The following is a 21,391-nucleotide window of genomic DNA, read 5'->3' on the forward strand; positions in this document are numbered from 1 at the left end:
TTAAAATAAATCCCATTTATTGAAAAACACCTGACTCTAATTTCACCTTCAAATGAACTGCTAATCCTAGAGATTCACATACGTTTGCTACTCACAGATATGTAATATCGGAACATTTTCCTCAATAAATGAATGACCAAGTATAATATTTTTGTCTCATTTGTTTAATTGGATTCTCTTTATCTACTTTTAGGACTTGTTTGAAAATATGATGATGTTTAGGTCATATTTATGTAGAAATATTGAAAAGAGTTCACAAACTTTTCAAACACCACTGTATATCGTGTTTATGGGTCATGTAAATTCTAATCACAGTCTACATTCATTTATTCATCTTCAGTAAGCATGTTATCCTAGTTATGGTCACACATATACTGGGAACACTGGATGCAAGGTCTTGAAAACACCTTGAATGGAACTCTATGTACTCTTATTCACACATTCATATTTTGGGGAAATTTAGTACAGACAATCCATCTACCTGCATGTTTTGTGACTAGGGTGGAAACTGGAATATTAAAAGTAAAAAGAAGGGGCCTGCTGTGTGGCGCCGTATCAACCAGAAATCACGAGTTCAAATCTTGACGATGTGAGAGCAAAATTGTGCTTCCGGGTTGAGAGAGATGGCATACTTTCTCTCTCCTGTTGCTCACAGTGACACTAGCCATCCTCAGGCGCCTGTGTGCTCATGCATGCAGAATAGAACAGATAGTGCTTTCCTCAGAACATACTGTGCTTCCCTGTTAAACTGAATGAGCAACAGATCAAAAAAATGTGAAAGTTGTAGTTTTCCCTGTTCTATCACATTTAATTTAAATGTACACTTTTAAACCTTTCAAATGCCCAATCAGCTGTGTTATGGAATTTAGGAAACAAGTTGAAATCAATCTTTCTAGCTTAAAATTAAATTTATTTTCATATCTGTAGGAAATGTTGTTGGACTATGCATAATGAATTCCTGCTTTGGTTCACTACTCTCTGTAATTTGTTCTTGTATGGTGTTTGTCTGCAATATGACATATGACTTTAGGGAACGTTTTTGTCTACCCTTGTTGGATTATCTTAGCATCCCTCTAATACAGGGGTGTCCAATCATATCTGCAAAGGCTGGTGTGAGTGCAGGTTTTCATTCAACTCAAGCAGGAGCCACACCTGATTCTACCTGTTTAATCAGTTGATCTTGGCTTTCAGTAGACCCAGGTGTGGCTTCTGCTTGGTTGGAATGTAAACCTGCACTCAAACCAGCCCATTCTGTATAAGATTGGACACTCCTGCTCTAATATATCTGGCTTGTTGTATGTGGGTTGTATGTGCCTTTGGGCTAAAGACAAAAGTCTAAACCTTACATTCACACTAGCATGAGCACAGAGCAACAGAAGACCATTCCTTTTCAATGCACATGGCCAAACAGAGCTACAATTTCAGTGACAGCAGCAACCAACAATGCTGCAGCACTACAAGCAACTTTTGAATAGAGATTTTCTCAATTCTATGACAATTCAGCATGACATGGTAAAGTATAAAGTACCTACTCATACCTACTCATAACTTACTAGCTGCAGTTTGTTCCTTTTTACTGTCTGACACATAAAAATGGAAGCAGGAATCCGAAAATGTGTATAGAGATATTAGGAAGAAAAATGAAGCTTGGAAGAACGTAGCAGACAGTGACTATGTTTACATGGACAGCATTAATCTAATTTTGACCAATATTGTGATTAAGGTGTATACATGAGTTGCTTTTAGAATATTCCTTTCATGTTCAGGTTTTACATGTTATAGAACATAGGGAGATTAATGGCACACGTCATTACGTCCTCACGCCACGCCGTCCGACATTCACTCCAGAATTTCACGTATCGACATACAGTTCATCATCGTTATGGTACCATATACAGTTTTGGGTGTTACATTTTTAATTTTACGAAAGCTTCAAGTGCAGTTAATTATTTGTCATGCTATACGTTCAAATAGTCGACTGCTTGAAGCCATGGGCTGCGTCCAAAACCACGTATTTACCTACTATATAGTAACCGAGATACATGTATTTCACCTACTATATATAGTAGGTAAGTACACAGTTTCAGATGCAGCCATGCTCTCTTGTTTGTGCTGCTGTGTGTATGTGTCCTGTCGCAAAATGTGGTGAAAACTCCCACACAACGTTAATAGTGTGATTAAGGTGTGTACATGTCTATAATGCACTTTGATAATGTGACTAAAATAGGAACACTCCACATGTCTTAATTCTATTTGTGTTTACTTTAAGTATGACTTTAGTCAGATTAAGGTAATCAGTAATCGCTGTTTACATGCTAGTTTCTTAACCAGAGTATTGTCTTAATCGGGTTAATATAGAATTATTGTTGTCCATGTAAACATACTGACTGTTGGTGCTTCTGGTGAGTGTACGTAGCAAGTAGCTTAGAAAATCATACAGGATTATATTGAAATGCCACTTAAAGGATCCCAGTTTGACTCGCAGCAGCACTGTAGCATCCGGTGGATTCTGTTAGTGTGTGCAAACTTTTCTGATTTTTCTGGAAGGTATAATAATTAAACATTATTATGGTTATATTATTTCTTCATAATCTTTAATAGCGTTGGTGGTGCAATGTATAATAACATTAGGAATTCATCACAAACTAAAAATATATACTAAAATACCTATTAGAGACAGGGCATGTTTATGCAGTGAACTGTCTTCACTACACTTCACTTCTGGGTTGGGTTGGAGATATCAGGGATGTCAGAATGTTCCCAAAATTCCTATTTGTAATTCCCAAAATTTTCCAAGTTGAAGTTATGTTTTTTGTTTTGTTTTACATCTGAAGTGATTGCAATATTATTATAAGTTTTGAAATTTTTCCTTTGAGAACACATTCAGGACAGAAATTTGAGACTTACACCAAGACCTAAATTTATTCATTTTAACTTTTTTTGGCATTGGATGTGATTCTAAGTCCTGGTGTCAAAGTCAAAATTATGGTATAGAAGTAACAAAAGTGAAATTAATTAAAAATTCATTATAAATAAACAATCTGCTTGTGTTCCTATCTGTAGTGATCTGGCCAGTGATCGCCTGTACTCCAACTTATGCAATGTGTGATCTGGGTGCCAGATAGCCCCAGAGACGCCATGCTCCCTGCACTATTGTCAATGCCCAGGCAGCATACATTGCATCTCCTCCTGTGGTCAAGACCAATCACGTAACCACCAACCATTTGGGGTGAAGCCTGAACATTAAAATGTTTCAACTAAATAGTACACAATGGTTTTTTTTTTTGTAATAGTGTGTTCACCTAGTGTTAACATTGTCACTGATTGCTCATAGTTGGAAGAGATGCATTGCAGCAGAATTTATTATAAATTTAAAGAAAGAAGTTTGGATTGTTTTGGGGAAAAGGGGGAAAGTGAGTTAGAGAGTGACTGTATTCATTGCAATTTAAGTTTGCAGTTATTAAAAGTTACAAACTGCTCATTTCATTTTAGAGCATTTACATATATTATTTTAAGTGGACCATAAATGAATAGCCTAATACATATATTAGGAATATTTGTAGGTATACATAAAATATCTATTTTTAACTATCCATATGCCCAAAGCTGTGAGTCTAGCTAGATGTCTTAGCCCATGCATTGAGATTTTAATTCAATCTCAAATTTCATCAATCTTTTTCCTTTTAATGAAATAGGATAATAATTATACAGACATCAAGGCTGTAACTTGCGCTTTAAAGAAAATCTAACTTAATTAAAAGGGCATGCTCACCAAAAAAATTATTAACAAAAATCCATGTGTGTTTGTTCCTTATATGTATTTTGTTACCGCCTGTATATGACATTTACAAAAATCTACCATTTGTACTCTCATTTATTATAGTGTATATAGTTTAATACCTATGCAATTGCAATCAAAATTATTCAACCCCCACCCCATTGCAAATCAGGTTTATTTTCAAAATGTACAGACTTTCAGCTATTTGCAATGAACAAATCAAACAAAAGCAATTGAAATATTTCAACACAACGAATGCTTCAAGTGGTTTCCCCAAATTCATCTGAAAATGCAACTTATAATGACTTCTCTAGCTTCAAAATTATTCAGTCCCTTCATGGTAAGCATCTTTATTACTTAGTAGCGCACACTTTTGCTTTTATGACCTACTGCAAACGAGATGCATAGCCAGACACCAGCTTCTGGCAGCGTTCCTGAGGAATCTTATCCCATTCCTCATGAGCAATGGACTCCAGTTCAGTGATATTCTTGGGTTTGCGTGCTGCATTCGCCTTCTTCAAATCCCACCAGAGATTTTCTATGGGGTTCAAGTCAGGTGACTGTGATGGCCCTGTAGAATCTTCCAGGACTTTTTCTGCAACCAAGCCTTGGTGGAATTTGAGGTACGCTTGGGATCACTGTCCTGTTGAAAGGTCCAATGACTCCCAAGCTTCAGCTTCCTCACAGACACCATGAGGTTTTCTCCTAGGATTTCCTGATACGTCAATAAATCAATCTTGCCTTCCACACGCTGCAGGTTTCCAGTACCAGAGGATGCAAAGCAGCCCCAGAGCATCACCGAGCCCCAACTATGTTTAACTATGGACAGTGTTCTTTCTTCATTCTTCGTCTTCCAGACATACCGCTGAGCCATCATGCTGAAAATTTCCAGTTCTGTTTCATCACTCCACAGAACATCTGTCCACAGAACTGAATCCCAAAACTTCTGAGGCTTATTTATATGATTTTGAGCCAAGTTTTCTTGTGCTTTTGGATCAGTAGTGGAATACGTCTTGGAGTTCTGGCATGGAAACCTTCTGCGTTTAGTACATGCTTTACTGTGCTCACTAAAACCTCAGTGCCTGTTACTACCAAGTCTTAATGCAGGACTTTTGCAGTCACTCAAGGGTTTTTCACAACCTGCCTACTCAGAAATCTTGTTGCAGCCATTGATAGCTTAATTTTCAGGTATTTCATTTATTTGAAAATAAATAATTCAGGTATTTCATGTATTCCAGCTCAAGCACACCTGATACAACTAATGAAGCCCTTGATTAGCTGCATCAGGTGTGCTTGAGACAACACCTGCTTTGCATATTTGTGCTGTTGTGAGGGATTCTATTCAGGGGGTTGAATAATTTTGAAACTGGAGAAATCATTATACGTTGCATTTTCAGTTGAATTTGGGGAAATCACTTGAAGCATTCATTGTGTTGAACTATTTCAATTGCTTTTGTTTGATTTGTTCATCGAATTTTGACGATAAACCTGATTTGCAATGGGGTTGAATAATGTTGATTGCAACTGTACGTACATGTGAGACTGATAATGATAATATGGTGTACAAAATGGCAAAACTATCTTCATGTAAAACAGTAAAATCTTACATTGCCATTGTAATATTATGAATCATTTTCATACACATAAAAATGTTATTTACTCTTTCAATGTATGACTTAGGCATGGCAGTACCACAGGTCTTTGGAATAATTCAAACCATTAGGAGCCACAATAGTATAATCCTTAGGGATATCCAGTTCTCCTACCGGCCTGCATTGCATAGGGCAGGAAATTGTTGTACCTGCTTGATATGAGTAGAAAGGAGCAATACAGAGAGAAGGAGAGGAAGCTGGAGCTTGGTGATAAGGCCCAAGGTCTGACTCATGCATTGTCTATGTAATCCCTATTAAACCAGCTTTTGTTTTTCTTTTGGCTCCTCTCTTTCTCTTCCATACTTCTCACCATGGCAATAAAAATAGCAATAAAGAAGAAACACACACACACACACACACACACACACACCATAATGGCACTCTTTTGAGTTATGATATAGCTGAAATTTGGTAGAAAGACCACACGTGAAGCTCCACATTCTTCCACTTAACTCCATTTAATTTTCTATTAAGTCGTAGCTCTATCTTTCTCTACTAGTGACAAAGTTTCCACACCCACCACCTCCCTGTCTCCCCTGTACTATTCAATAACTCATACTCAGGAATCTTTAGTGGGGGGCCTGGCTGTCTAATGAGAAATAGAATTAATCAAGAACTCAAAGTTCCCAGAGTTCCCTTTGACATTTCTACAAACACTCTCAGTTGAAAGCATGGTCTGTGCTCACAAATTCAGCTATAATGTATTTTCTACTATATATATAATATTATTTTATTGTTTGTTGTTGTTTTTTTTAAACACTGATCTGTTGTGAAACAAACCTAGTTTTTATCTCTAAGAATACCTGATGGTGTAGCAGAAGCATAACTGTGCCAGTGAAAAGCACTGATAGTGTTTGGAGACATAATTAGCCTACTATGTTAACCAGATTGTTAGTGCATTCAAGTGGTTCTGCTGATTGACAACATGATTCTGCATTTTGAAAGCCAACTATCTCAGTGGCTAACCACAAGGAGCATGCAGAATGAACCAGTTGAATACAATACACAGCCTGGTCTCCGAATGACTAATAGGCTATCTTACAGGAATTAAGCTTGTGAGGCCAATGTCTAAACAACAGCTATGTGTCTGCCGCCTCAGCATTAGCTATCTTAGTGAAGCTTTCACCGATTCGAACGTCCCCTGAGCTGACTGTGCAGCAACACTGACATTGTTTTAGACACTGATTCAGAGTTGAATATTACACTATGCAAGTGTACAAAGATGTGCAAGCCCTAAATGGACTTTGTCATCAGGAACTACCAGTCTGGTGTAGTCACTGCCATATGAGAAATGTTTTTAGCTGTATAGCATCCTTCATGGGTAGACATCACAGAACTCTTTAGTGGTGGGGTGCTGTTTGGAGCCTGGCCCATGGGATAAACAGGGTCCCTAGAACCTGCTAGGGACCTCAGAGTTTGACTCTCTCCATTTAGGACTTACACAGCACTTAATTCAACTCTGAATCAGTGTCTAAAACAATGTCAGTCATCGCAAGGTATGTCCGAACTGGTGAATGCTTCTCTAAGATGGTTAATACTTAGAAAACAGACACATATCTGTTGTTTATCCTCAGCTGCCAGAAACCTTAGACATTGGCCTCACAAGTTTAATAACTTAGTCTACCCATGAAGGATGCTATACAGCTAAAAACATTTCTCATTGTGCAGTGACTACATTGGACGTTAGGTTCCTGATGACAATGTCACGGGGTACAAACTTTATTTCCACCATCCACTCACAAACTTTTGGGGGGCTCAGGGCCTCGTCAAGTTCAGACCCCATCAGGTTTGACACTTTGTTCTAAGTAATTTGTTCCCTTTTGGACAGTGGCCCAATAGAAACTGTAGATTCTGCAGTTCAGAACAAAGGGTACTATGCAATGTACGTCCTAGTCCAGAGAAAGGACAGTGGTTTCCATCAGATTTGTCAGGGCTGAATAGATTACAACAAGTCCTCCAATTGCTTAAAGCTATCAGATGTTATTCATTCTGTGCACCCACAAGATTTGCTCTTGCCTGTGGTTCTACATCATTCATATTTTCCTGTTGTGTAAGGGTGCTCTTTAAGTTTTGTCTTCCAAGGACAGGCATTGCAATTTAAAGTACTCTTGGGCCTCTCTGCAGTACTGTGTGTGCAGACAGCCATGTCATCTTTGATTGCCATACAGACTTCATATAAATGCATAATGAACTTTTTCACACTAACTGTTGTTACCCAGATGAGGATGGGTTCCCTTCTGAGTCTGGTTCCTCTCAAGGTTTCTTCCTCTTAAAACATCTTAGGGAGTTTTTCCTTGCCACCGTCGCCACTCAGTGGCTTGCTCAGTTGGGATAAATTTGCACCTTTAATATCTGTATACCATGTTGATATTTCTGTAAAGCTGCTTTGAGACAATGTCTATTGTAAAAAGCGCTTTACAAATAAAATTGAATTGAATTGAATTGAAATTGCCAGAGACAAGGATAAGGATACCGCCATAATTGGTTAATTGGCTCCTATGTGCCCCCACCATGGAGCAGGCTATCTATACCTCTTGAACATATTATTGTGCACTCAGAAAAAAGCTCCCTAGTACCAAAGCAGGCCAGATAATTCATCAGTGTGACGCTATGCTCATTCAGAATGCTAGCCACCATGTCACAATTGTTCATGGTAGGAGCATGGGAGCAGCACAATCAGAACACTCCATCTGAAACAGATCACCATGGATGAATCGTTCATTGGCTGGGGACTGTGTGGTGCCACAAAGTCTAAACAGTCCTATAAACAATAAACAAACCGGCTTGGCTCCTAATATAATATAACTTGCTTGAGCTCAATGTTTTCTTTGTCTCTGTTATCTCTGACAGCTTACTGAAAGAAAACAGGTACATTCTATAAGTAGACTATGATCTGAAGGCAGAAATACTGGGCACAAGGCATAATACCCCTGTCAGTCACAGGGCATCGCACACTCATTCATGCATAGTTACCAGAATGTACTGGGGAAGTGAAAAGAAAACAGAATAAAGAAAATATGCTGAACTCCACAGAGACTCAGGACCAAATCCTAGACCCTTGAGCTTATTGTACTACCATGCTGCTCCAAAATAACATTTTATTCTATTACTTTTACTATTACTTTATCATCTTGAAGCAACACCTCATTGAAGGAGTTGCTTGACTATACCATAATGGACCATGCTGCCTATCAGTCAATATGATGACGTATTCAAACATAATAAAAATTCTTTGGTGTATTACTTCCAGATTTTGGCATTAGGTTTTCACAGGCCTGAATGCCTAAAAATATCTATGCTGATGGATTTTCATGCAAAATCCCACAGTCAGCTTATTTCAAGAAACTAAATAAAGAAATTTAAAAAAAAACATACAGCTTAATAAAAGTTATTTCATTCAGTGTTTTTCTTTTTGTTTGTTTGATTGTACTTTTTATATTGTACATAAGAATAAAATATTTACTTGCCTAGCTCTAGTCTGTAAGAGACATGAGAGAAAAAAGAGATGTGCTTAAAATGTTTTTGGCACCCACAAATCTCTCCTGGGCTACTGTGATGGGGAAACAGACTTCTTTGTCTTCCACTGGCACTTTTTGTTTCGTGTCCCAATTTCAAATGAATCACTGAGTATAAATCAATGACTTGAGACACACAAAGAGAAAAGAGCCAGGAAGAAGATTTCACATGATCATTTGCATTCCACATGATTACGACATGTTAATGCGTGACCACATAATCCAGGTCAATTTGGATCTCATGTTACACAGAGCCTGCAGACGGGTGACTTGGAAACAGTCTGCCTGCTGTGAGTATGTCTTCAAAACGTACTGCATGCCTGTGGAGGTTTACGGCTAGATCTGGACATTTCAAAGTTGGTTTGATCGGGTTTGCTACAAGTAACTGAAGAGTCAGGAATTATCAGTGATACAAAACAGGTATAGTACAACCACCTCACCCTCGAAGTCTGGTATTTCCTGTCTTACTAAGTAATGTGTAGTTTCCAGGCATACTGTGCGTATGCTAAATCTAATGTCTTTATGTTCAATCTAATAGCTGTTACAGTCAATTGCAGGTGAATGCTGATGTTATTAAAATGTTATGGAAATGGCTAATGTAATTTATATCTCAGTTAGTAAATCAGGGTAGTAATATTGTCTTAAGACCTGGACATTTGCTGTTGTGTGTCTCCTGGATATTTTTTTTATCTAGTAGCACCTGATAAATATACCAAAATATAATGGAAATGGAAAACAGTTTGTGGAAAATGTGTGCTTATGGGAGGAAAAAAGTTTCTGTCAAGGACATGAATATGAAACTTGATATAAGCGGAAGACGTTGAACTGGTAAAGGAGACTCTCCCTGTTTCTCTTCATCAAGATATCAGCATGTTTTCTCAGATCAGAGTGTACCGTACCGAGAATAGGACACCAGTGGTGCACTACACAGTGTATCTAATGGTGTTTTTTTATGTATATCTCTGGACGCTCTGAGTAATCGGAGTTGAACTTGTACAGATGTCTTTATGCGATCTCAGCAATAACTGTATGGTTCTTACCCTGTGACTCACTTACCATTAATGACAGTGTTTTCTGACAGGGGAAAAAAAATTAGATAAGATAACATATTTAGGAGCTACATCAAGATCTAAATGAGCACAATGAAAGTATGACTTCATAACAGGCATCTGTGTGTAGCTATGTAATAGATCTAGTTTGATATGTCTGAGCTCAGTCTTAACTTGGTGTAACATTTGCTCTTTGTTCCCTCTGCTTTTCTCAGCTTTCTGGAACATGGGAGTGAATGCAAATCGGCTACTCTTCTTCTCCTGCATACTTGTTGTGACTGGCTATTGCAATGGTGGTCGAATCTTAGTGTTTCCAGAAGATGGCAGCCACTGGGTGAATATGCAGGTCATACTCAAGGAGTTGCATGCCCACGGACACAGTCTGACAGTGGTACATTCTTCCAGAAGCTGGTATATTCATGACAGATCTTCTCTCTACACATTCATTAGTGTTAACCTCACTAGCACAGAAGATGCTAGCAGGGGGATATTTGAGACCTTGTTAGAGCGGTCACTGTCTTTACGTAGGATGACACCAATCCTGCGCTTTTTTGAACAGCAGAAGGATGTGATGACCATGTTGAAGATATTCCACGGTGTAACCCTTAGTATTATCTCTACCATATTGGATGACTCAGCACTGATGGGAAAACTGCAAGATTCTAAGTTTGACCTAATGCTCACTGACCCTGCTTTCCCTGCTGGGGTTCTCCTGGCCCACTATCTCCATTTACCCTTGGTGTATAATGTACGCTGGCTCAATGCAGGAGATGCACATATGGCCATTGCTCCATCGACACCATCTTATGTTCCGATGTACAACTCATTGTTTAGAGACAGGATGGACTTCCTGCAGAGGACCGAGAACTTCCTTCGATATATGGTCAGCCTCCTCCAGGAGCAATTTGTTATCCTCCCCATTTATGAAGAATTGCTCAAGAGGCACTTTCCACCAGGATCAGATCTTCTCAGCATGCAGCGCTCAGCAGATATTTGGTTGATGCGTGTTGACTTTATTTTTGAGTACCCACGCCCTAGCATGCCTAATGTAGTCTACATAGGTGGGTTCCAGTGTCGCCCGGCTGAACCCATTGTTACAGAGCTGGAGGAGTTTATGCAAAGTTCTGGGGAGCATGGTGTGGTGGTTATGTCCCTGGGAGTCATGGTCACCGCCCTTCCCAAACATATCACAGAAGCCATTGCAGCTGCCTTTGCTAAGATACCTCAAAAAGTTATATGGAGGTATGTGGGTGATCGACCTTCATCTCTGGGTAACAACACGTTGCTTCTTGAATGGCTTCCTCAAAATAATCTCCTGGGGCACCCAAAAACATGTGCATTTGTGTCTCATGGTGGCACAAATGGCATCTACGAAGCTATTTACCATGGGATTCCTGTGTTGCTTCTGCCACTTCTCTTTGATCAGTTTGACAATGCAATCAGACTGGAAACCCGAGGTGCAGCCCGTGTGCTTGAGGTCAGCACGTTGACTTCTAAAGAATTCCTTGAAGCCCTCAAGGATGTCATTAAGAATCCATCTTACAAAAGCAACATTCAGGAGCTCTCAGAGCTTCACCGTGATCAGCCCTTTTCTCCTCTAGACAGTGCTACTTTCTGGATTGAGTATGTCATCAGGCACAAAGGAGCTCAACACCTGTACTCAGAAGGTAGCAGTCTTCCTTGGTACTCCTACCACAATCTAGATGTCGTAGGTTTTCTGTTGGTAATAATTTTAGCTGTACTCTGGGCCTTGGTATATCTTGTTAAATTTCTTTGTTGTACGCCATACAGGAAGCAAAAGGTTGAGTGAACTGAACCTGAGGCATTCACAGACAAGCAGAAATATGTGTTTGGGGTTGTTGGGTTTTTTATTGTTATTATTGTTGTTGTTGATTTTGGGTAAGCACTTTTTTATGTTGTGCACTAACTGTGATAACTAATATTGCTACCCTTTCAAAGTAGATCATATAAGAGCTAAGACCACTAGAAATTGTGTTTGTTACATAATCTTCATTACAGCCTTAAAGGTTTTCCTGATTGATCAAAAATAATTTCACTTCTAGTGTCATTTGTACTCATTACAATGTACATGACTTGGAATAAAATTTGCTTTTAATCATATCAAATCAGTATGCATCATTTATTTACAAGTCAGAAAACAAACAAAACACAAAAGATGAAATTGTGCATATGAGATCATATGAAAAATATTTTTTTTATCACAAATAAATATATTGGCAGTCTTCAAAACAAATATTTATAAATAAAGTTATGTGTAATAAAGTGAAATGACACAGGAAAAAAGTATTGAACACGCGAAAATAGTTGAAATCTGTAAGTAATTATACCCCCATCTGTGCACATTGATATCAGCTGGGTTAGTAAATTCATGTTCTATAAAAAGGCTTTTCATTACCAAGGTGTCACACAAGAAACATCTCATGATGGGTAAAAGCAAAGAGTTCTCCCAAGACCTTCACAACCGTATTGTTGAGAAACATATTGATGGAATTGGATGCAGACGTATTTCAAAACTTCTGAATCCTCCAGTAAGCACCACTGGGGCCATTATTCACAAGTGGAAGCAACATCACTCCGTCATGAACGCACAGGAGCTCATCACAAGATTTCTGACCAGGGAGTCAGAAGAGTAGCCCAAGAGCCAAGGACCGCTCAGAAAGAGCTTCAGAAACGCTTGGAGGCAGCAGGTGCCATCGTCACAGAGAAATACTGGGAGAGTCTAGTCTGGTCAGACAAGAGCAAAATTTTACTTTTTGGAGATGCACTGCACATCGCCCTAAGAACACTATACCAACAGTGAAGTTTGGAGGGGAAAGCATCATGGTGTGGGGCTCTTTTTCATCACATAATACTGCAGACTTCATATAATTGAAGGAACGATGAATGGAGCCCTTTCCCAGGAGATTCTTTTGAAAAATCTGCTGCCATCCATCAGGATGATGAAGATGAGACGTGGGTTGAGCTTCCAGCAGGACAACGATCCAAAACATACAGCAAAGGAAACTCTCAGTTGGTTTCAGAGAAAATAAATCAAGGCGTTAGAATGGCCCAGTCAATCACCTGACTTGAATCCAATTGAACAAGGTTTAAAGACAATATGTTTAGAAGAATGGGCCAAAATCACACCTGAATACAATAAGTGTCTTGAATCTGTTATTAAACACAAAGGCTTCTCCACTAAGTACCAAATAAATTTCAGTTAGCGTGTTCAATACTTTTTTCCTGTGTCATTCCACTTTATTACACATAACTTTATTTATGGATTTTAATGTTGTGAATTCCTTATTTTTCCAGATTTCTTGAGTTAATACTGATGTCTGGTGAAAATTTCATGTAAATAGCCTCATTGGAAATATATTTAATGAAAAAATGTTGACACGTCCAATACTTATTTCCCCCACTGTATATACAAAAAAAAGGCAGTACAAATTAAGCAGAGGTCAATATGAAGACATTTGTCCAGGACCGCTTATTCATTATATTAATGGATATTGAAGTAAAGGATTTAAAAATATTAAATCAATAGAAACCAATAAATTTCAGTATTTACTGGATCAGCAATGAGGATAGACATCACTTGATTCCCCAATAGTCTTTTTCCACTCTCTGGTACTAAGATCCCTGATCATCTCAGCATGCATTAAAGCCATGCTTTCATCTCTATCCTCTATGAACATTTCATTACTATCCTCTAGGATCTATCTTCACAAAAGATAGATTTTACTTTGAAAAAAATACAATAAAAAAACAATTAATTAATTAAATAATTAATTAATTAATTACTTCATTAATTAATTAATTAAACATCATGTAACATAAAGAAAAAAGTATGACATAAGCAAGCCAGACACCTTTTTTTTTTTTCAAAACATGTTTAAAACTTTACAAAAATGTAAAGAATTCACTGCCCAGCATTGATTTCTGTAAATAATTGGCCATTTCTACGAAACTGCAGATGGCATGTTTTCGGCATTCCAAAATTGTGAGCAAAGTTAAACAATCTGTAGTACTGATCTAATCTTGGGAATTTGGAGGAAAGGCTTCTTTGTGTTCAATTTCACGCTCTAGTTTTGAGCATTGAATTGCTAAATCAAATTCAGTTCACATAGTTTCATCAGGATTTCCTACTTTGTACTTTATTCATTACACATTCATTCATGACCATATGATCTAGGTCAGTTTGAATTTCATGTTATACAGAATCTCACCAGAGAAACAGTTTACTGTGAGTATGGCATCTAGATATTTACTTATGACAGCTTATTAAGATCGCATGGCGTTCACCTTTCTGGTTAATTCTTTATTGCACTTTTCACAAGATCAGAAAAAGTGATCCAAAATTTGGCTTTTGTGTATTTTATGTGACTTTTAGTTATCATGTGCAATACTGTTGGCTAGAACATTAGTGACAACACACATTAGCATAATCAGTGCTGGCTTAAAAATTACTAATCCTAGCTAGCATTAGCCACCATTGAATATTGAGAAGTGAAGTGACTGAAATGTGCTAATATATGAATTTCCTACTTTCCAACATCATTGGAATTATTCAGACTGCTACGACCTTCCAATCAGTAGTCCAATGTCTTAACCTCTGAGCTACCATTATCCTTTTAACTATTATTTTCTTAACTTTATAACCAACAATATACTAATTACCTAGCCTGTCACCTTCAAAATGATATACTTTTGATATACTATACTGTACAAGTTTTATCCAAAACTTCATGAACTTTCACATAAAAATGACAGTACAAATGGGGACTGGGTGTCACATGGGAAATGAAAGTAGAATGAGGGTGTTTCGCTTGTCTCTCAGCAGCCCTTCCGTCGGTGTGAACAGTTTGGCCAAACTTGTATCCCTCGAATGTGTTTTTGTTCTTGAGGAGAAAGGCCCCAGGATGTGGCTGCTCAAAGGCAGTAGAAGTGGCTTCCTGCTGGGGGAAATGATCAAAAATTTCAGACAAGCCCCTCATGGAGGGATGAATTATGCACTCTGACTCTCACAGGTCTTTGCACACTGAGCACAGTCTCCCATCATAGGCAGATGTAAGGTAAGGAAAAGCATTCGCAATTCGGAAGAAATGAATGCACTGCAAAAAAAATGGCATCTTAGCAAGTGGAAATACCTTGAATATAGTCAAATTAAGTATTAAGGATTTCCTATTATAGGATTACAGTAAACCAAATATAAGATTATTAAACGTATTTCAAGCCATTTGAACTCATTTCAAGATTGAAATAGTCTTCTATTGGCAGATAATTTTGCTCATTTTATTTATTTCTAATAAGAAGCAAAATTGTCTGCCAATAGAATAAGACTATTTCAATCTTGAAATAAGTTCAAATGGCTTGAAATATGTTTAATAATCGTACAGTTGGTTTACTGTAATCTTATAATAAGAAATACTAGATACTTTTGACTATATCCAAGATACATTCACTTCATTTTTTTTCAGTATGTGTTTGATTATTGAATGTAATGAAGGGTTGTTGTTTTTTTGCATAAAACTCCCTGTCATTGTTTTCCAAGGGTCAACACATGCATTGCATGGACAGCTGGAACGGTTAGAGCTCGGCGGTGTGAACAGCTAAATGTTCAACCCTTCAAATGTCTTTCACGTGGGAATGTCATAGAAATCATGTTTATGAGTGAGTAATTTCTAGAATATGGCACTGATGCATAACAAAATATTTTATTTGAGTCCCCAACTTTGATGTTGAGTGCTACCAGAGGCAGACTGCTCACATGTAAGGCCACCACTTTTCCTGATTCTCTCCACAGACCTGACAAATGGAAGCTGCCACATTCCACTGGAGACAGATCGGGTTGGACTAACCTACATCTACAGCCTAGCTTTCTCTCTGGGTCTGCCAGCAAATCTGCTTTCACTGTGGGGACTTTACCAGCTGGGCCGCTCAAGCGGAGCTGGCACTCAGCTGGTTTATATCCTCAACCTCCTGCTCTCAGATCTTCTTCAACTGCTCACCTTGCCTCTGTGGATCCTCTATCTTCAGAGAGATCATCGCTGGCCCTATGGTTCCATCGCATGTCAGTTGGTGGGCTATGTCTTCTACGTGAACATATATGCAAGCATCGCCTTTCTGTGTCTCATAGCAATGGACCGCTGTCTGGCCATTGTATACCCATTAAGCAGCCGTCGTATGAGGAATGTACGGCTGTCTGCGTTCTCTGGAGTGGTCGTCTGGACTCTTGTGTTCCTGTTCTGTCTAATTGGTCTCTACCCATCTGTATTTGAGCCCCAGGAGGGTTTGTGTCTGGAGCACTATCCCGTCACTCCAAGATACGCATACTTTAAAATAGCCACGGTGGTCCTGGGTTTCCTGATGCCATGCTCTATACTTGGGTAAGTGAGTGAGTTCATGTAAAAGTGTGTTTATGTGTGTCTGTGTGTGTTTGTGTATGTGTGTGAGTGTGCGTGTGTGTGCACAAAAATACAATATCTTGGCAAAAGATAATACTGTTTCTATTGATTAATAATCTTTATACCACAGCACTGTTGAATTCTCAATCCTGTTAGTCCGAAAGTGTTTTATTTCATTTTCTATAACATCAGTTCTGACAGTAGTACCAGCTGTAATTAAAATCGCAGGTTAATATTAATGTGCTTGCCCTAAAATGTTATTGTTTCTATAGTAAAACCTCCTACATTTATAGTGGACTTGTAGTGGAGCCTCACATAATATAAGCCTAATAATATATCGTTTTGGGGTTTTTTAAGTGTTGTTATTTAACAGAGAAAAATGTATAACCACTGATATAGCAAATATTTCTGTAAAGGTAAGATTTATCATTTATGGAATTAGTCTCCCGTGTCAGTGCTTTGTAACAGTCAGTAGGTTTTCCACCTCAGAAAAGGAGTTTGCACATTCTGGTTACTCTGTAATATGTCAAGCTGAGTGATAACAGTGTGTTAATAATTTCAAGGGAGGATGGTGAAGGAATGACTGATTATAGCTGTTATAATATAATGGATGACAGGAACTAAGTTGTCTCCCACAACATTAATGTAACTAAACCATTTAAAAAGCATGCTGTGTAATATTTTTTTTAATGTTACTGTTGGCAAATTTCTGTGGTATAAGAGGAATAAAATACTTTAGGAGATATACTCAATTTTGTGCTAGTAATAGTAACTCTGCTTCACATCCAGCCACATCACACCACCCTACAGTTGATTATTTTCCTATAACAGCATTCCATATCATGTTTTGTTCATAAAAAGTATGTATGAATCTTTCATTAAGAAGCACATAATTTTTTTTCCAGTTATATATACCTTGTTAATTTATCTACCCTTCTTTCCGACAGCTGCACTTCTGCCAGAATCGGGATAACACTCCACAACTCCCCCTCCATCACTGATCATGAGCGCAACAAAATTGTGGGCACCCTAACGGTCATCACCATCATTTTCATCGTGGTCTTCGGCCCTTATCACATGGTGGGCGGTTATAGATTCGTAGCGCTGCTTCTAACTGAAGACCAGTGTGCACTGGAACGCTCTATCTACCTGTACTACAGGATCTGCTACGGACTAACCAGTCTAAACACACTGTTAGATCCCCTCTTCTATATTTTCCTTTGTCAGAATGCTCGTCTTGAGCTCCAGAGATCTCTCCCCTGCCTTGCATGCTCACGTAGGTCTGAGGGTCCGTGACTTTTGACCAGGAATATGTGTAGTTGCCAGGGGCAGACTGGTTTTTTTGTGTTAACAAAAAAAAAAGCCTGCAGGTTGTTTTTATGAAGAAAAAATAAAGATGCTTAAAAGGCTTATCTGGGGATTTTTGACTGATGGCCTGTCAGAGCTCTGATTGCATCTGTTGTGTTACTGGGTCTGCTGGAATGAGAGACATACAGATGCTACGTGTCAGGCAGTGATATGCAGTTCTATGATGACAACACCTTCAGCCAAGCATGCAGGTTCTGAAACCAAATAAAAAGTTTCATGTTAGCATGTATGAATTGTTCAAATGTCTTATGCGTCATATTCAGTAAAATTTATGCTCTTAATCAGGCAGCATTCTACAAATATTATTCATTTTTCAGACATGTGCACAAACAGTACCGTTCCTAGGAGTGAAAATGTGCATGTACTTTATTTACCATAGTGGGTTTTTTTTTTTTTTAGGATTTCTATACATTTATGATTTTTAAACTACCTTTACCAAACTGAAATAAAATGTATGTTTTTTTTTTCAGTTTTCACGAGTCTTCTTCAAATACGGTGTGTTCAGAGATGTCGCTATAACACTAGAGCTCGAGATTTCAGTCTAGAGTTTTGCCTGGAACTGCCCAGGAGTTTAGTAGGAATGTGATTCATGTGGAATTAACTAAATGTTATTTGTTTAAACTTAGTATGGTACTGTCGCTGGGATGGGATGCTGACTGCTAAAATCTCTAAAACAACAAAAAAAGAGAGAAAAAAACAGTCAGAACTATACAGTGAACAGTCCATTGAGAGGCAATGAAACTGTATCCAAATAGTGATTACAGTGAGCGAGCATACACACACACATACGCACACACACGCACACACTCTCTCTCTCTCTCTCACACACACACACACACATACAGAGGTGCTTAAGAGTCTGTGATTTCTGCATAAATATGACCTAAAACATCATCAGATTGTCCTAAAAGTAGAGAGCCCAATTAAACAAATGAGACAAAAATATTATACTTGGCCATTTATTTATTGAGGAAAATGATCCAATATTACGTATCTGTGAGTGGGAAAGTATGTGAATCTTTGATTTCAGTATCTGGTGTGACTCCCTTGTGCAGCAATAACTGCAACTAAACGTTTGTGGTAACGGTTGATCAGTCCTGCACATCGGCTTGGAGGAATTTGAGCGCATTCCTCAGTACAGAACAGCTTCAACTCTGGGATGTTGGTGAGTTTCCTCACATGAACTGCTTGCTTCAGGTCCTTCCACAACATTTCTATTGGATTAAGGTCAGGACTTTGACCTGGCCGTTCCAAAACATTAACTTTATTCTTCTTTAACCATTCTTTGGTAGAGCAAATTGTGTGCTTAGGGTCGTTGTCTTGCTGCATGTCACACTTTCTCTTGAGATTCAGATCATGGACAGATGTCCTGGCATTCTCCTTTAGAATTCACTGATATAATTCATAATTCATTGTTCCATCAATGATGGTAAACCATCCAGGCCCAGATGCAGCAAAAGAGGCCCAAACCGTGATGCTACCACCACCATGTTTCACAGATGTCATAAGGTTCTTATGCAGGAATGCGATGTTTTCTTTGCTCCAAACATAACATCCTGAATCTAATTTCAACTTCAAATTAAACTGCTAATCTTAGAGTTTCACATACTTTTGCCACTCACAGATATGTAATATTGGATCATTTTCCTTAATAAATAAATGACCATCTCATCTCATTTGTTTAACTGGGTTCTCTTTGTCTGCTTTTAGGACTTCTATGAAATATATGAATATCTGAAGATGTTTTATATCATATTTATGCAGACATATATAGAAAATTCTAAAGGGTTCACAAACTTTAAAGCACCACTTTATATAAGTAGATGCCTCATTGGCACTGTTTTCTTAATACTGCGATTTGTCACCATTTGCCATATTGAACGTCAAGATCTACCGGTTAATGCATGAGTGAATTGACAAATGCAGCATACAACAGGATTAACCAGATTTAGCTTATGACTGCTTAGACTGTTGCGTCTATAGTAAACAGATTTAATGATTGTTTTTAATGAAGGCAGTTGGACTAGTGATAACAACTGGTAAACAGATACACACACATATACACAGACAATTTTAGACACACAAGCATATTCTTTATATGGTTGCCCTCTGTCTGGGAAGGTTCTTTAATTAGAATAACATTTACTACATGTTAAGGAGAATGGTTAAGTACAAGCTGTTCTCACACCTGAGCTTTTGACCTTTTCATTATTAGTTTTCCAAAGAGTTTGTTTCCACACAACAGACCAAATTTATTCCCCTTTTTTTCCTTCAGTCATTGGGCCCTAGAACAAAACTAAAGTTCTCTGTAAAATTCTATTTTCCCTCTGGTAATATGCTTGACGAAACCATGAAGGGGCTTAAAAACACTTTATGAGTTTTCCAGACATGCTTGAGCAGGAAAAATATAAATAAGACAGACCTATGAATCTCCCAGACTGGAGTCAAACCTTCAGTGAATATCCAAGTGTGAGATCTGGGGCAAAGACAAGACATTCCACTTCCATATCCTGAGGCCGTTCATTTCAAGAAATGAAAATATTACACATTGTTCTCTGTTGTCATATAAAGCTGAATCAAGAGGGGGAAGAATAGATAGAGGAATAATGGATTACATGTTTTAAGAAATTACAAGTACTAAATAATCTCTGTGGCATATTTTAAACCTGTTTTTCTAAAGGTATAAACAATATAGTGTATTTGCATTGTTTTATTGGTCTACTTTAATTTTTGCTGTTGTTTTCTGTACTATCAATTCATCCATCCATCCATCCATCCATTTTCCATACCGCTTATCCTACACAGGGTCATAGGAGAGCACAACTCTCACATCCATTCACACACTGTGGACAATTTGGAAATGCCAATCAGCATACAACGTATGTCTATGGACTGGGGGAGGAAATCGGAATACCCAAAAGAAACCCAAAGGGAGAACATGCAAATTCAGTTCAAATTCAATGAAAATTCTTGTTTTGTTTTGCACAAAGCATAATTCTGTCCTTTACATTTTGATTTTACATTTTTGCTTTTTTGCTTCTGCATCAAATCTGCATCATGAATTATCCAAGTGTGTGATAGAAAAAGCTCTGTTGCCCTCTGCTGGTATTAACTAAAATCAAAACACTGACAGCACTGGCAATAAAGAGAACCCTGAATAAACAAAATGTAAGCAGTTTGGGGTTGTTGTTGTTGTTGTTGTTTTTCAGATGGGGGGTTGCCTGTGATTACAGCTGACATTTGTCTGTTTATCAGCACCTGTTTTGCCTTTGAGGATCTTCAATGGTCAATGACTGAATATAATAAAACACAGGAAAACACATTTTAAATAAGTTTAACATCAGAAACGAGTCAGAATGCTCATTCAATAAAGCATTTCGCTGATTCAGCTCATGGTCATGTTAAAATATCAGTCACTAATGGATACAGAACATGTGAGAGTGACTGGATCAAATAACCTCAACCAGACCTCCCACATCTGCTGTCTTCAGCTGTTCCCTTGGTCCCTTTTTTATCAATTTTGTAATACTACCTTGGAAAGTTCCATTCACTATAAATTACATAGTATTGTCCATAGGTTTTGTCCAAAGTTTAATAGGTACACAGTCATGTGATAAAACTA

At 38.0% G+C, this 21,391-nt stretch overlaps 2 protein-coding genes across 5 annotated transcripts; both read left to right on the top strand.

Moving 5' to 3' along the window:
• Positions 1-1,287: 1,287 nt before the first annotated feature.
• On the top strand, positions 1,288-13,751 carry ugt5g1 (UDP glucuronosyltransferase 5 family, polypeptide G1). 4 transcript variants are annotated; one of them, XR_001813294.3, is made up of 2 exons: positions 1,288-1,512; positions 3,064-5,705. XR_001813294.3 is itself a non-coding variant. In XM_017473245.3 (2 exons), exon 2 carries the CDS (start codon positions 10,221-10,223, stop codon positions 11,802-11,804), a length of 1,584 nt encoding a protein of 527 aa, XP_017328734.1. In that variant the 5' UTR covers positions 1,319-1,512; positions 10,210-10,220; the 3' UTR covers positions 11,805-13,749. The 4 variants fall into 4 exon arrangements, 3 of the variants coding, with proteins under 3 accessions (XP_017328734.1, XP_017328732.1, XP_017328733.1); XM_017473245.3 differs by lacking the exon at positions 3,064-5,705 and adding an exon at positions 10,210-13,749 and having other exon boundaries at positions 1,319-1,512; XM_017473243.3 differs by lacking the exons at positions 1,288-1,512; positions 3,064-5,705 and adding exons at positions 8,975-9,235; positions 10,210-13,751.
• Positions 13,752-13,832: 81 nt separating this feature from the next.
• On the top strand, positions 13,833-18,238 carry si:dkey-165a24.9 (probable G-protein coupled receptor 132). The gene is made up of 4 exons (XM_017471140.3): positions 13,833-15,069; positions 15,549-15,667; positions 15,801-16,383; positions 17,349-18,238. The coding sequence occupies exons 2-4, from the start codon at positions 15,658-15,660 to the stop codon at positions 17,695-17,697; spliced, it is 942 nt and encodes a 313-aa protein (XP_017326629.1). The 5' UTR covers positions 13,833-15,069; positions 15,549-15,657; the 3' UTR covers positions 17,698-18,238.
• Positions 18,239-21,391: the final 3,153 nt, after the last annotated feature.

The sequence above is a fragment of the Ictalurus punctatus genome, chromosome 7 (genome assembly GCF_001660625.3).
Source record: "Ictalurus punctatus breed USDA103 chromosome 7, Coco_2.0, whole genome shotgun sequence".
NCBI lineage: Eukaryota > Metazoa > Chordata > Actinopteri > Siluriformes > Ictaluridae > Ictalurus > Ictalurus punctatus.

Excerpts from the sequence above, each read along its gene's own strand:
- si:dkey-165a24.9 (XM_017471140.3), top strand. Across the intron at positions 16,384-17,348 it reads ATGCCATGCTCTATACTTGG|CTGCACTTCTGCCAGAATCG; the intron begins GTAAGTGAGTGA and ends TCTTTCCGACAG.
- ugt5g1 (XM_017473243.3), top strand. The coding sequence starts at position 9,115 with ATGATCATTTGCATTCCACATGATTACGACATGTTAATGCGTGACCAC. Across the intron at positions 9,236-10,209 it reads TTGGAAACAGTCTGCCTGCT|CTTTCTGGAACATGGGAGTG; the intron begins GTGAGTATGTCT and ends TGCTTTTCTCAG.